Source organism: Petromyzon marinus, chromosome 35 (assembly GCF_048934315.1).
Source record: "Petromyzon marinus isolate PM22_M1 ecotype Great Lakes invasive population chromosome 35, UKy_Petmar_22M1.pri1.0, whole genome shotgun sequence".
Classification (NCBI taxonomy): Eukaryota; Metazoa; Chordata; class Hyperoartia; order Petromyzontiformes; family Petromyzontidae; genus Petromyzon; species Petromyzon marinus.
In genome coordinates, this window is record NC_133701.1 from 367,925 (window position 1) to 383,606 (window position 15,682).

The 15,682-nt window shown below is 48.4% G+C and overlaps 1 protein-coding gene across 6 annotated transcripts in view; it reads right to left on the bottom strand.

The window, feature by feature from the left end:
• Window positions 1-6,811: 6,811 nt before the first annotated feature.
• LOC116948784 (uncharacterized) overlaps window positions 6,812-15,682 on the bottom strand; it is a 37,493-nt gene continuing 28,622 nt past the window's right edge. For 4 of the 6 annotated variants that reach the window (XM_032965871.2, XM_032965870.2, XM_032965868.2 and 1 more), the window contains exons 3-7: window positions 13,869-14,046; window positions 11,702-11,848; window positions 10,903-11,277; window positions 10,434-10,522; window positions 6,812-10,125 (exon numbers count right to left, since the gene is read on the bottom strand). In XM_032965871.2, coding sequence (XP_032821762.2) covers window positions 10,030-10,125; window positions 10,434-10,522; window positions 10,903-11,277; window positions 11,702-11,848; window positions 13,869-14,046 — 885 coding nt within the window. In that variant the 3' untranslated portion in view covers window positions 6,812-10,029. The remainder of the gene's footprint in view (window positions 10,126-10,433; window positions 10,523-10,902; window positions 11,278-11,701; window positions 11,849-13,868; window positions 14,047-15,682) is intronic. The other 2 variants (XM_076071783.1, XM_032965869.2) reach the window with 2 other exon arrangements.

Here is a 15,682-nt window from a genome sequence, read left to right on the forward strand (position 1 = left end):
ACGTTTCGCTGGTAAATACATCCAGCATCATCGGGAAATTCGCCAGAATGGTAAAGCCCTCGCTTGCTCCCGGTTTTATTTAGAGCAGCAGGGTGACGTCATCACTTAACTCATATCAGGTGCAGTGATTAGAGGCGGAGGGGGGGGGTATTGTAATTATATAATCGATTAGTAATCAGTCATTGGTTATGATTAGTAATGAGTTGTAGATTAGTAATTCTTTAAATCAAAATGTAATGTGTATTATTTAATAATACGCTTCCAGGCCGCACTAAGCCGGTAGCTGTCAGAGCGATTAAAGTTATTCTTGTTCCTCTCAATTTCAATGGATTCTCTAATTAGTCTTTGCCAGTAATAATTAGTTTTACACACCACTGCAACATTGTCAAAATCAATTGAGTGTCCTTGTTGACAAGCATGTTCAGCCACTGCCGACAGTTGTGTTTGAGATAATTTAATATTTCTCTGATGTTCTTTTAGTCTTACGCTGATGTTACGTCCCGTCTGCCCAATGTAGCAGCTGCCACATGAACAATTAATCCGATATACACCTTCTGTTGATAGTTTAGGTAATGCGTCTTTAGTGCAAGATACTAATTTTTGAATTTTGTGTACTGTATCAAATCTTACTGTAATGTTTTGCTTTTGCAAAACAGGGGCTAATTTGTCAGTTACTCCTGAGATATATGGAATTTTTATTGTTTTAACAATCTGGTCGCTTTCAGCAGTATTGCTTTGCGATCGTGATTTGGCATTCAGTGCTCTGTTAATTTGAGCATTATTGTAGCCATTCTGTCATAGTGCGTCTTTAACGTGTTTAATCTCTCTCACTAGACTCTCACCATCTGACACTGTTTTAGCCCGATGTATGAGCGTCTTGATAAGAGAGGATTTCTGAGCTGGATGATGATGTGATTCTGCATTCAGATAGGCATCAGTGTGCGTTTGCTTTCTGTAAACGCTGTGTGTTATTTTACCGTTTAGGCCATGTCCAAGCAAAATATCTAGGAATGGGAGTGTGTTATTCACCTCCATTTCCATGGTGAACTGGATGGCCGGGTTTTGTGCATTGAGATGATTTAGAAAATCATTAAGTGTATCTTTACCATGTGGCCAGACAAACAAAGTGTCATCCACATACCTAAACCAAAAGGATGGTTTTAATGTGCTCGAGGCAAGTGCTCTTATTTCAAAGTTTTCCATGTACAAATTTGCTATAGCAGGGGATAAAGGAGAACCCATTGCTGCTCCTTCCTTTTGTTTAAAGAAATCCCCTCTCCATAAGAAGTGTTATTTAAACAATGGCCAGCAAGTTTCGGAATATTTTTTGGTAAACCGGTATTCTTTACTAGTGTATCAAGTAATTTAAGCGATTCGTCCACTGGAACCTTAGTGAATAGAGAAATCACATCAAAACTTACAGAATATCATCAGGAGTAAGTTTAATATCTTTAATCACATTCACAAGATGTTCTGAATTTTTTATGAATGAAGATGTCTTACCGATGTAGGGCTGTATTTGTTTGGTTATATATTTTGCTAATTGATATGTGGCAGAGCCAATTGTACTGACTATGGGTCGTAATGGGATGCTGATTTAAAGATATTCCGAACCTTGCTGGCCATTGTTTAAATAACACTTACTTCTTATGGAGAGGGAATTTCTTTAAACAAAAGGAAGGAGCAGCAATGGGTTCTCCTTTATCCCCTGCTATAGCAGATTTGTACATGGAAAACGTTGAAATAAGAGCACTTGCCTCGAGCACATTAAAACCATCCTTTTGGTTTAGGTATGTGGATGACACTTTGGTTGTCTGGCCACATGGTAAAGATACACTTAATGATTTTCTAAATCATCTCAATGCACAAAACCCGGCCATCCAGTTCACCATGGAAATAGAGGTGAACAACACACTCCCATTCCTAGATATTTTGCTTGGACATGGCCTAAACGGTAAAATAACACATAGCGTTTACAGAAAGCAAACGCACACTGATGCCTATCTGAATGCAGAATCACATCATCATCCAGCTCAGAAATCCTCTCTTATCAAGACGCTCATACATCGGGCTAAAACAGTGTCAGATGGTGAGACTCTAGTGAGAGATATTAAACACGTTAAAGACGCACTACGACAGAATGGCTACAATAATGCTCAAATTAACAGAGCACTGAATGCCAAATCACGATCGCAAAGCAATACTGCTGAAAGCGACCAGATTGTTAAAACAATAAAAATTTCATATATCTCAGGAGTAACTGACAAATTAGCCCGTGTTTTGCAAAAGCAAAACATTACAGTAAGATTTGGTACAGTACACAAAATTTAAAAATTAGTATCTTGCACTAAAGATGCATTACCTAAACTATCAACAGAAGGTGTATATCGGATTAATTGTTCATGTGGCAGCTGCTACATTGGGCAGACGGGACGTAACATCAGCGTAAGACTAAAAGAACATCAGAGAAATATTAAATTATCTCAAACACAACTGTCGGCAGTGGCAGAACATGCTTGTCAACAAGGACACTCAATTGATTTTGACAATGTTGCAGTGGTGTGTAAAACTAATTATTACTGGCAAAGACTAATTAGAGAATCCATTGAAATTGAGAGGAACAAGAATAACTTTAATCGCTCTGACAGCTACCGGCTTAGTGCGGCCTGGAAGCGTATTATTAAATAATACACATTACATTTTGATTTAAAGAATTACTAATCTACAACTCATTACTAATCATAACCAATGACTGATTACTAATCGATTATATAATTACAATACCCCCCTCCGCCTCTAATCACTGCACCTGATATGAGTTAAGTGATGACATCACCCTGCTGCTCTATATAAAACCGGGAGCAAGCGAGGGCTTTACCATTCTGGCGAATTGCCTGATGATGCTGGATGTATTTACCAGCGAAACGTCGTACTCAAACTGTAAATGTGGATTAACTCTTCAACACACCGGTGGGCTGAAGTAGTGAATTATTTGTCTTTTGTCAACGTGACACCTTTTTTTGCTGATTGGCCGTGTCGGGTGGTGGAGGGTTACGACACATTTATAAATAAACGCGATCTAACCCAAAAACCTTTATTATGAATAATATTGGTCGCGAAAGCCTACGTGTTAAACTGATATATTTTATTATTTTATTGTTTCCCTTCAACGTGACTTTACCGAAAGAGCTAAGAATATGAATTACTGCAGTCACGAAAGCTTTAAATCAAAATTTAAAGGTTTTTGGGTTAGATCGCGTTATTTATAAATGTGTAGCAACCCTCCACCACCCGACACGGCCAACCAGTAAAAAATGTGTCACGTTGTTACTGGCCAAGACAAATGAGAGAATCCATTGAAATTGAGAGAAATACAAATAACTTTAATCGCTCTGACAGCTACAGGCTGAAAGCAGTGCACTACGAAAGCCCTCTTATTATACCTTACACATTTTCTTTGAAAGCGTGATAGTGAATACTGCACAAGAGCATACATAACATTTTAACAATTGCACAATCTCACAATTTCTTTGTTTTTCCAAAGAAAGAATAAACATTTAAGTATCCCTTGTCTCAACATGCCAGACAATTGTACGACAGGCATATGTCAACATGAAAACAGTTATAGCCATAAGTCTCGTTTTTTTTCCGTGCTACGCGACACTAAGCCTGGCCACCTCCATTCAGACGTGACGGATGTTGACAACGACCACTCCATTGCACATTCTGGGTCACACACACACTTCACTCGAGTGTTGCATTTAATAAGAAATGAATAAATATAACTTCTGGAACAGGTAATGTCTTCGGTTATTAAACGCTGTTATGAATGTGACGTCTCGAGTCGATTTTAAACGTTCTCACACTCACACCCAGAGATGCGCACGTGTCTTCTTGACGCCCTCTGTTCGACCCATAAACCCTGGAACGGCTCTGCTTCAAACCTCACGGAATTTTATCGTCCGCGTAAAAACGTCACTAGCTATTCAAACAAAGCTGTCTACATGAAGTAAATGTCTCCCCCATCACCAGTCAATGATTAATCTCCCTTCTCAAATAACGAGTGGATCGTAGTAGAGAAATGTGTTGCGTGGGTGGTGGAGACGCCATGTCAGTGAGGGCTCTGCCACAGACACTGAATGTTGAAACTCGTCCAACAGTTTTGCTTGTGTTGAGCAAATTCCGCTGGAATTGTGCACTCCCAGAAGGCCATATAAGTTGATGGGATGTATAAAAAGGACACCGTTGTTTTGGTTATGGAGGGACTGAGATGTGAAGGAGTTTCATTGTCTGCGTATTTATTTTGATGACAATTTTCGACGGTTCGCAGAGTACCTTGTAACATTCCAAAAATGTGCATTTCTGGTTCCACTTCAAGTGTGTAACCTCATGGAGACGGAATGATCCCAATTCTCCCTCTGTTCCACGAGCATCAACGTTGTTCTGCGCAGTATATCAATGAGCAGCAAACTGATGCCAGGAGCCAATCACATGGACAAGGAGAGAACAAAATCAGGTATGTTTCCATGACTGATTTTGTGACTTCGACTGAATGATTGCAAGAGCTGCTTTTTCACTGTTGTGAAACGTAAGCTCCAATGTTTCAATAGCACCCTGAGCGTCTGCTGTACTATCCTTGTAGTTTAAAGTTAATGATATGTTGCATATATTGAACATTACAAATGTGTTCGTTCCATGGACAATTTGTACGATGGTTCTTTCGCTCCGAGATGGTGAATGAAGTCTGCGGAGGATTCAGTGGTTGTGATGAACAGCTCTGCGATGTGTTTGTGGGCTGCATCGCGTGATGTTTGGCACGATGTCCGACGTTTCGCTCCAGATGCTGGCAGTTTCTTCAGGAACCGTTGTTACACTGTCGTATTGCTTTCAGCACGTGGAGTGAAGCGTCGGGCATCATTCCGAGCGACACGTGGTACAACCCACAAACGCTTCCGATGGTTGTAAAATAAATCCATTGTTTTCGACTGTTGCTGGAAATGTGCGGAAGAGGCATTTCAGTTCAAAGTCACTAAAGTAAGAATTCTCAAGAGGCCAGATGGCAGTCCTAAGTCGTGGCATTTTATCAGAATATTTGCCAAATGTATTAAACGATTAGTATAAACATTATACGGGAATCTGCAGGTTCACATTTAAAGATTTTGCTCTGTGTGTTAAAGGGGATTACGTGAGCACGCTCAAGGTGGCTTTGTTTGAGGCAGCTTGCAGTGGTGCCGATTGTGGTTGGGGTTTGTTACAACAGGCACAGTGATCCCTCAACACGTCATCGCCCGAGGATGATGCAAGTCACAACACTGGATCAACATAATATTGTGGCATGGGTTCAGGCGGATCGCTTTTTAGCTCATCCAAGCTCAATTGGAATTTAATGGGTGACAGCGAGTACATACACCCGATTCCCTGGTGCAACCTTCAAGCATTTAACATCGAGAATGTATGTATGTTGAACTTCTTTCGCACCATACGTAGCCACCGTGCTAATCGGAGGTTCCGAGTCAATAGCACACAACAGCATCGTCTACCAGTGGAATATTGATTATGGTGCTGGCTTTGGGTGTCTGTTAATGTGTATCCAATTGTTTAAAACAATCATTGAGCAAAAAATGACTCGGCACACCAGGCTGATATCATGCCACGTTCCCGCCACAACTTTAAAGCGTGCTGGTCCAGTTCACAAACCAGGCCCGTGGGCTCAGCCCAGATTCCCATGGCAACCCTACCGGGGCCACCCGAGGACCGGGTGGGCCACCCGAGGACCGGGTGGGCCACCCGAGGACCGGGTGGGCCACCCGAGGACCGGGTGGGCCACCCGAGGACCGGGTGGGCCACCCGAGGACCGGGTGGGCCACCCGAGGACCGGGTGGGCCACCCGAGGACCGGGTGGGCCACCCGAGGACCGGGTGGGCCACCCGAGGACCGGGTGGGCCACCCGAGGACCGGGTGGGCCACCCGAGGACCGGGTGGGCCACCCAGCTCATCTGTAGTGGGCCTCGTGGCGCGCCTGACTCAGGACGCTGCACGCGCCAAGCCGAGCTGACGTCACACGGCCGTGACGTCACACGGCCGTGTGACGTCACACGGGCCAACGTGGCAGAGACGCGCACGGTCAACTTCACGGTCATGCTTTTGTTTAAAAAGAACATTCGTAATTTTTTTTTTAAATGTTTGCTTGGGAGGGCAAACACTAACTCAAGCATGCATTACATCCTGCTTAAGAAAACTACGGTCACTTGCCTGTGGCCGAAGTGGGCAGAGCGAGTTGCGGGCTGCTCGGTCCGCGTTGCGGGCTGCTCGGTCCGCGTTGCGAGCAGGGAGCAGCCGTGCCCACGTGACCCTCGCAAAGGGCTCTGTCGCCTAATTATGAACGGATTAATTAACTATAGAATCATGAAACACAGCCAAATTTGACACATAAATCCCATTCTCTAAATGTTGTGAGAGAAGTGGGAGATGCACACAACCCAACAGTCGGCCCTGCGAGGAAACCGCGACAAATGGACGTTGTTTGGTTTTAAGGTAACGTTGTTGATTTAACTTTATTTACAGCTGCATTACAAACGCTTCTAGGTTATGTCACGGGTCTACAGAGGAGAGCCCTGCACGTGACGTCAGATATGGGGCCGCTTGTTGCTTCCGGCTGCCTTCTTGCTTGGCTGTGGTTCCCCGTGCCTCTGAATCATTGTCCGTCTCTAAACGACAACTGTGCGCGTTATACCTTCTACTCTCATCACAGGAGACTCCTGTTATTCTAGCGACAAGCCTCGCACAACATTTGACAAGACGGAGACATCTGTTCATCCCGCCACGTGAAATGCAATGTTTATTACATCACCGTATAGACTTTCTGGACCGATATTTCCCAACAGGATTTAATTGAACCCCGGCCTGCTTTTTACCTTTTGTATCTCATGAGCAGTCAGGCTTCAAAAACAAATATTGTATTGCTGCGGTTGTACATAACATTGATGGTTGCGTTGAACAGGGCCCTGCCATGCAGATGGCTCCGGCAACCCAGGTTTCAATTCGTCCCACAACAGCGTATGACGAAGTCTTTATCCATTCTGTTATCAACGGGCAAGTCAATACAATGAAAAATCTACACGTCGCCAAATGGCGCTACATGTTATTAAATATTACATATATTACACAAAAGCAACAAAACATTTTGTCACCCAAAAAAAACAACACCCACATTTTTTTCCTGAAAAAATAAAATGTTTGATATGCTTTTAAAGGACTGAACCACTTGCAGATTGTCGGCCGACAGATCGACTGTCGGCTCTTGTATTTATGTCCAACCCACGGTTATATCCTTTTGCTTGTCCTCCCTCAATAAGCACCAGACACCTCACCGCATCTGCCATCGGGTTTCTCCAATTCTACCGCAAACATCATTATTGAATAATTTTGCCTTTCCCTTTTATCCTTGTGTAATGTTTATTGGTGTGCACTGCAAAGCCCTTTGAACACTTGCGTTTTTATTGCGAAATACATTTAAATCCTCGCCCGGATTAACATTGCCTTATAACAGGAAGTGTATTTTGGGCACTGGCCAGAACACTCAATGTATTTATACTTCTCTGCTGCTGAAAGGCAGTGCCGAGGACAAACATGACGCGTGCTTGTGTTTATTTACGGTTGTCAAATGTAGCTCCTTAATAATTAATTCAACTTTGGTCACAGCTGGACATCGTAGGCGTGGCAACGCTACTGAATGATAAGCAGCAGCAGCGTGTGATCGGAGTGGGTGGTGGTAATGGAGATGACGTCCACGGGTGATTGTGGCAACATCAGCGCCACCTGCCTGCACACCTCTGCATAATCTGGGCAGATGCCACGGTGAGCTGCTTGACAAGAGGACTTACAGATTGCACCAATTACTGGGCCATCATCCTCGTGAGGTCTCAGTAGTTTAGCGAGGATTACATTCCACCACTCCGTCTTGATTGGAATACCATGGTGAGAGTGGATCTCCACCCTGGAATCAGGCAGGGATGGTTGGCCTGCACAAACACGGGTTTCTCTCCTTATTGCCACCGGTGGAGGGAACTGCAGGACCTGCACTTGCGTTGGGTTGCCCTGGTACCATCCAACACACTGCCAATTGAAGTAGGCCGTGCATAATGCGACCACATCACAAGGCGCCGTACACAACTAGGAGATGTGTCCACAGAGAGGTTGCATAGCAGGGTTTAAAGTCACTTTTACAGCAGGGAATGACAGCTATACTTCTACAGGCTAGAGAGAGAACTGAAGCGATGTTACGGTAGCAGTGTGAATGAAGGCGCGTCACAGATAAGAGTGCCAGTCACAGGCAGAAGAGGGAAGTCGTCGCCCTCAACTAGAATGGGAGGACGGTCTCAGCAGTGTGCAGTCACGATGGAGGCAATTCCAGACAGCAGGAGCAGCGGCAGCAGAGCAAGAGCGGCCTCCCATTGGACAAAGGTTTAACAGAGGCCCTTGATTTCTACAGTGGAGATCACGATACCAATATTCACATCCCCGGATTTGGAATCTCTCCGTGAGTGCGGGTTTCCTATCCCAAATGCTGTGATTTAAAACCTCCCCTGCTGCTGGGCAGGCCTGTGTACAGCGATGAGAACCAGGAACCTTCACCCATTGGACCATGTACCACAAGAAGACATCTGGTTTGAATCTCTGATATCTGTGCTTTTCATACCTCTAAATGAAAGACGGAATGCTGCAGAAACAAAGCACGTTTGCAAATCCTTGAATTACGCCCAATTTCTGTAGATGCACATAGACGCACGATTATGAGTCAGCGGAGTAATCCCCACCAGCCACCACACCCCATCAGTGCCCCAGGACAATGCCCGTCGAAGAGAATCACTTTTTGTGTATACATTTGGAAAAATCTTAACTTTTCATAGAAATTCATTTTTTCACCCCAGTTTCTAAAAGCACAGTTCGTACAAGACAAGAGTTGTGTGGCGTTTTAAAATCCTTTGCATGAGACAATGCGTTACAACGCTCCTCTGTGACAGGGTGGCTGCTCCAATACCCATCTCTACCCAGCCGGAGCAACGGCTTCTAAAGACAGCGGTGGCAAGGCCGGTTAAAAATGCAGAAGCATCTTTGAGACATTTTCACTTTAATGCGAGAGTAACTTCATCGTCACACTGGGGGCAGAGATTATTCATCCAGTAATACAGTCCTCTATGGCACCATTTCCACAATCCCCCAAGACAAGCCCATGGGGGCATTACACCCGTGAAACCCTTTACATTATTTTGTTACTTAGCCCTCCAGGCTCAAGAGACGAGTGTGCATTGGGGGGCCGGTATCTATGCATTCACGAGCTCGTCCTGACGGCAAGAAGCACTGTGACGCACGAGCAGATGTGCGATCTGGGCGACGCTTTTCACGCTGCGGGGGGTGTCGGGTCATCGATTCACCGACACGCGTCCATTCTTACGCACGTGTACGGGATGGGTTTACACAACCCCTGCAGCCGCGAGAGGTCGCGACATTCAGCGTAATGTTACCAAGAGAATCGAGTGGTGACAGTGAGTGGGATCACTGGACCCCTATAGTACCGGCGGCGCCATGCACGGCCAGCATCTCGGCCTCACCGGCACGGGGCCCTGGGGCCTCCGTGGCCAAATCAGTGCAGCAGGTGGGGACACAGCACGCCCTGTTGCAGTTTGTACCTTCCCATTTATCACAAAACATCTGTAAATGTCGCGTATCCCACCGTGTTTTTTTGAGAATTCAAATATTACCACGCAGAAAAGTGTGGGTGCCATCATCCTGTGCATTTATTTTGCCTACATCTTTCCCTGTGCTTCTCCACTGGAAGACAGGTGACCGAGTTATTTACAGTGATGAGAGCGTGGGGTAGTCTGTGGTTTGTTGTTATGACGAGGGTATGTCGTATTTAGTCATGATGGTGAGTGGACGTTCTGCTCCGTCTGCCTTTGGCAGCGTTGGTGGGTGCCGTGCGGTGTCTCCTGGGTGGTGGCGGCCTGGGTTTGGCTTCTCCTCGTCGTCTCAGTCCAGGCTGCCCTGGTGGTTCGCAAAGATCCCGGCTTCCCAGCGCAGCGCCATCGCACTCTTTCGTGGACTCCTCCTGCCACCGGGAGAGTCCTGCACGTACAAAGAGACATCACCACCACCACCACGGTTCAATGCCACCTTCGCTCAATGAGAGGTCGATGATTCTTCTCTGGAGCTGGCCTTGCTGCATGAAACTCCCTGTGCCCGGCCTCTGCACTGTTGGGATATTCCACTCCGAGTCTCCTGTGCCTAAGCTTAACCATTGCCTCTTGTCAAGAAGCATCTTCAAAAACCACCATCATGACAGCACAGAGCTGTTTGAGCATGGCTTAGCGATTGATAATGAAGGATTAATTACCAGAGAGCAGTGATGGTGTAACAGAGTGTGGTGCACTCACCTGTGCAGAGTCGGATTTGCTGCCTGGGCTTGGATCTCTGTGTTGAGCCGGATGTTGATTGTCCTGGCCATTGGTTATCGCCTTGGACTCTGATAACAACACAAACGCATCGTTAATGGCGCCTTGCCATAGCGGACGTCTACACGATCGAGCCAATACCTTGCGGCTTCCCCTTCAAACCTCATCTCACTCTACCGCGCATCGACGCCTGCTTCCAGGAGACCTCTCTAGGTGTCTCATTTATGAGCGATCAGCACAGAGGACGGGTGGATTCGCTACCACTGCTGGAATACTCCTGTCCGAAGAAGCGTGGATGCCAGAATGAAACGATGTATGGATAATCAGCATTTTCCATTATGAGGATGAGGGCGGAGGCTGGATGAGGGGAGGTTCACTGTGGATCGTAACTGGGCTTCAAGGTTGAACGTCGCGCGGCTGCGAGGCCGACGCCACGTGGAGAGGCACCCACCGGCTGCGTGCGAGTTGGGAGAGGCCGGAGATGCGGGGAACGTGGGGGTGGCCCCCACCGTGGCTCGTCGTGCGTGATCCCCGGCGGCCGGGTTGAGGGGCGAGCCTCCCTGCGGCAAGCTTCCCGGTTTGCCGGCCGTGCCGTACACGCCCTGGCGCTGCCGCCGGAGCTCGTCGTCGCGGCGGTGCGCCTCCCGGATCTCTCTCTCGACGAGCGACAGCGTGTCGTTTGCCCGGCGCGGGGATGGGCCGAACGGGGAGGGCCCCCCTCCAGGAGGGGACGTGGGTGGCTCTGGGGGCGTGGGCATCGCGGGCTCCTTATCCCAGACTCCGATCCGAGACTCCAAGATGATCACGTTCCCCGTGTCCCATTCTGCTAAGGGAACCGTAAACTTACTCTTTGTTTTTTTCAGTAAAGTCACGTAGGTAAAAGAATATAATAAATAATACTTATATAATAATAAAAGAGCTAAATTGTTTTATTATTTTATTTTTATTTTACCTACGTGACTTTACCGAAAAAACCAAAGAGTATGAATCCTTGTAGTCACGAAAGCTTCAAATCTAGAATCGTAAACTTGTCGATTCATGGGCGATTATTTGGTTAGGCCATGTAATTGTGTTATCCTTCACCACCCAACACAGTGAAACAAATATTGTAGGTACGGCAGCTGCACATCAAGCGATTCCTCACGACACAGAATGGATTTCATCAGGCACATTTAAATAAAGTTTCTTCTAAAATGCCCTTGCAAAAGGGGGCCAGAGACAGCTCGAATGTAAATACGCGCGCTTCTCACCGAGGCTGCGGGCGGCACGGTGCGGAGTGGAGGTGAGCGGGGCCCCCGTGCGGCCCTGTGGCTGCAGGAGATTGTGCTCCACGATCACCACGTTCTCCGAGGCCGGCTCCAGGAGAAGCCGCTCCCGGCTCGACTGCCTCACGGGATCTGCAGCCACAAAAACAAATATCCCCCGTATAGCCTTCACAGATTGTTGTGGAAAGTGCTGTTAGCGAATGGCGCCTATGAAGGCCGCGATGGCACACGAGGGGGTGGTGTGGCCGGCACAACGAGAGAGTAGGGGGGGGGGCAATCACTGCACCCTGTTTGTAATGAGGGTGCGTGCCTGGGTGGTGGCGCATAGAGCAGGCGTACGCGGCGGTCATTTATGTTGCTCGGTTTGAACCATTGGTGTACATTTCATCTTTCTGTGCTGGGGAAGGACCATTCTATCCTTAAGACAACTATTGTTTAGTTCTCAAGAGAGATAAAACCGCATATTTTAGAAGCTCCAAAGGAATGGTGAGTTGACAACTGAAACCATAACTTTTTTTCTCCCCTAATGGACATAATGGTGGGTGGTTACGAAATTTGGGATTTGTACAAAACCGATTTCAAATTCCCCTCCGTGCTCCGTGCTGGTCCCTCCACGGACGGACACGGACTGCCTGCGGAACGCACCCGCGCACCGCCAGAGGGCGCCGTGTGGCTGAGCCACCGCCAGAGGGCGCCCTGTGGCTGAGCCACCGCTAGAGGGCGCCCTGTGGCCGGGCCACCGCTAGAGGGCGCCCTGTGGCTGAGCCACCGCTAGAGGGCGCCCTGTGGCTGAGCCACCGCTAGAGGGCGCCCTGTGGCTGAGCCACCGCTAGACCGCTAGAGGGCGCCCTGTGGCTGAGCCACCGCTAGACCGCTAGAGGGCGCCCTGTGGCTGAGCCACCGATAGAGGGCGCCCTGTGGCTGAGCCACCGCTAGAGAGCGCCCTGTGGCTGGGCCACCGCTAGAGGGCGCCCTGTGGCTGGGCCACCGCTAGAGGGCGCCCTGTGGCTGGGCCACCGCTAGAGGGCGCCCTGTGGCTGGGCCACCGCTAGAGGGCGCCAGGGACGCACCGGCTACGCTCCAAGTCAACGCCGTTCACAACACGCCCCGGGCCGGATGGCGATTCACCCCTTTGGTGCGCGTTAATTAATACACCTCCGCAAAACAATTCAATAATAGCTGTTATACGTGTGACAATTCGTTATAATCTGAACATTCGCTTGGATGAGAGCGGTGCCCGTACTATCCGCACCTCTGGACGGATTAGTCACTCGGATGCGACTCGACAAAGAGCCGCCCTTCCCAATATCCGAGCCTTCGAATGCATAGCAGCAGAGACGTCATCGTCGCGGCGACTGCAGCCTTTGTAAGCATGCTTTAACCAGGCAGCTAAAAGTATTAACTTGTGTGGATAAACAACAACAGATAAGAGGATCTGCTCACAATCCCCCACATCGAATCCGATGTCCACTGTCTTTCTGGCTGCATCTCTGTCGAGAACGCCAAGGTTTGGCCTGCAAATCTTTCCCTGCGTTAATTCCCAGTCTCCGAGCATATTTAAAGGTCCCGGGCTATTTAATGCAAGGCTGAGCGAGCATCTATAGATATTTCAAGAACGTGAGCTTTAAGACAGGCCTTAGGATTGGTGCTATTATAATTGGTTGGTACAGATCATCATCAGCTCTGATCTATCTGCTGTTGGACAGAGCCTAAACCATCTCTTGTGGTCATGCGATGCAGTGGTTCATCTCGCGCCACACGCGAGAGCAGGTCTCATCGCCCCGTGTTCGCGGAGAACGTCCGCTCAGGTGGCTCCCCTCCTTCATTTGCCACTGCCATTGGTGTGGACTGGCGGCCACAATCCCCCTTCCCGCGACGGGTCCTCCGCTCCAAACGGTGCCTCTAACCTGCACAGGTTCCCTCCCATCCACGTGTTACTCTTGCTGTCATTCCAAGCATGCATTTTGTTCACGCTTTCTTATGCCCTTTCCAGCTTTTAATTGATTATGTTTGCCAATGTCACGGCAGGTCGTGACGAGTAAACGCGGTCTCATTCAGGGAGCACCGACACCGCGCTGGAGCGGATGGCACCAGGGGCGGCTGTTCACGACGTGTCCGGCTGTGTTTGTGAACGAGTGCGGTGGCGAGAGACCTGGGTTGGTGCTGGGCTGGCAAGCTTTGGGGGTGGTGGGGCTGAGGGGTGGCTCAGGCTGCTCGAAGATCTTCTTCAGCAGGCCGAGCTCCTGCGCGGCGCCACGGTCGTACTGGCCGCGCACGTGGCCGGCCCTCACCAGCACCTCCTCGCGCTGCGTCTCCAGCCGGATGTCTCTCTGTGCCCCAAGCGAAACCGCCGGCGCGTCACGATACGCGTGGCCCAGCCGTGCGCCCGACGGGTTGATCACACAAATTTTGACCTCCGATTGGCACGCCTCCGATAAGCAAGGTTGGCCATGTGCGGAAGACATTCAACATACGTACAAAAACTCTGCGTGATGCGAATTTGGGCGTCGGAATAGCATGGACCGACTTGTGAGCTTCAACGAGCCACCACCACCATACACTGCCCGGCTGAGGTACCACTGTATTTGGTTTGGGGTTGAACTAACAAGCGTGGCTCTGCTGAAGAGATAATGAATGTCAAATCTGGTCCAGAAATTGCTAATGTTGAATTGTTTGATGCACTCGTGGAAGGCTGTGTGGCTGACGGAATGTGTACTTTTATATTTTATTTGGGAAAGACAAATATGGAAAGGAGGCAAATTCTCTGCTCAGTTATTGTATTTTGTTTGTATTCACTGAAGCTGTGGTGTCTCTTCGTCTCGTTTTACAACCAGTGTGCATTTGCATAATTCCCCCTTCACGCGTTTGTTCCCATTGTAGTTGTGCCTTCGAATGCTGAGGGGTCGCATATCAGCGCAAGGGGTGACGTGAGTCAGCACAACCTTGAGCCGTGTTTACGCCTAATCCCTTCACATCTCACACACACAACAATTCCTGTCCACATCCTCAACACACAGAGCCTAGACATGTCCCACTCGGGAACCTCTTGAGGTGGCAAGTCCAAAACAATTACAACATTGAGAGATGTTACTACTCGGTCTTCAGGGCCACCTGCCTCTGACCAACTCACCCGGAATGCACCCAATCCCATCAGATCTCAGGACGAGTGAATTAGCATCCACAAACAGTCCAGCCTCAACAGCTTCCTCGTCTCCTCCTCTATCACCATGCCCATCACTCCAAATGCGTTGCACAGCACTGACACGTATTTCCCAGCATTCCTCTCTCCCTGTCCATGCAACCTAAACTATAAATCGCAGAGCAAACCACTGCAGTCTGCGCTCCTTCAACGGCGGAGGAACAGCAAAACTACACGTCTCTCCTGAAGCCCTCTCGTGGCCAGCAGACCTCCACTTGGCACTCAGCTCCTGAACACGTTGCTCTGCCATCATGCGCAAAAATAAAATAAAAAAGAACCTCACTTCACCTTAGCAGAGTACATGTCCTCGTTCCCCCATAAACTATTGAAACCCACGTTTCGCCCTTCCTGTGAAGCCACAGCATCTCAAGATGCTGTGGCATCCAGACACTGAGATGCAGTGGCATTCATGCCGCCATCATCGAGACCGTGGCATCGAGACGCCGGCATCGAGACGCCGTCCAAATTCATCGTTGGGAGTTCTCATTCAGTGCTCCACAGTCTCACACGTAACGGTGCTGTTGCATCCACAATACCGCGGTTGGCACTTCCAATCGTCTGGTCAAATCCCCGCAGATCTACGCCAAGTCGTCATTGTGGATTGGTTGGCCCCGCAGATTACAGGATTGAGGTAATCCGCTTTGGTGTAATTGGTGTTCTATGGAACAGCAGGTTGTTTTTTCAGAGATGGGCATTATATTATTAGTCACGCCTGCACATGTTACAGTTGAAAAACAAGTCGCTCTAGGACATTGTATCTAGTTTAA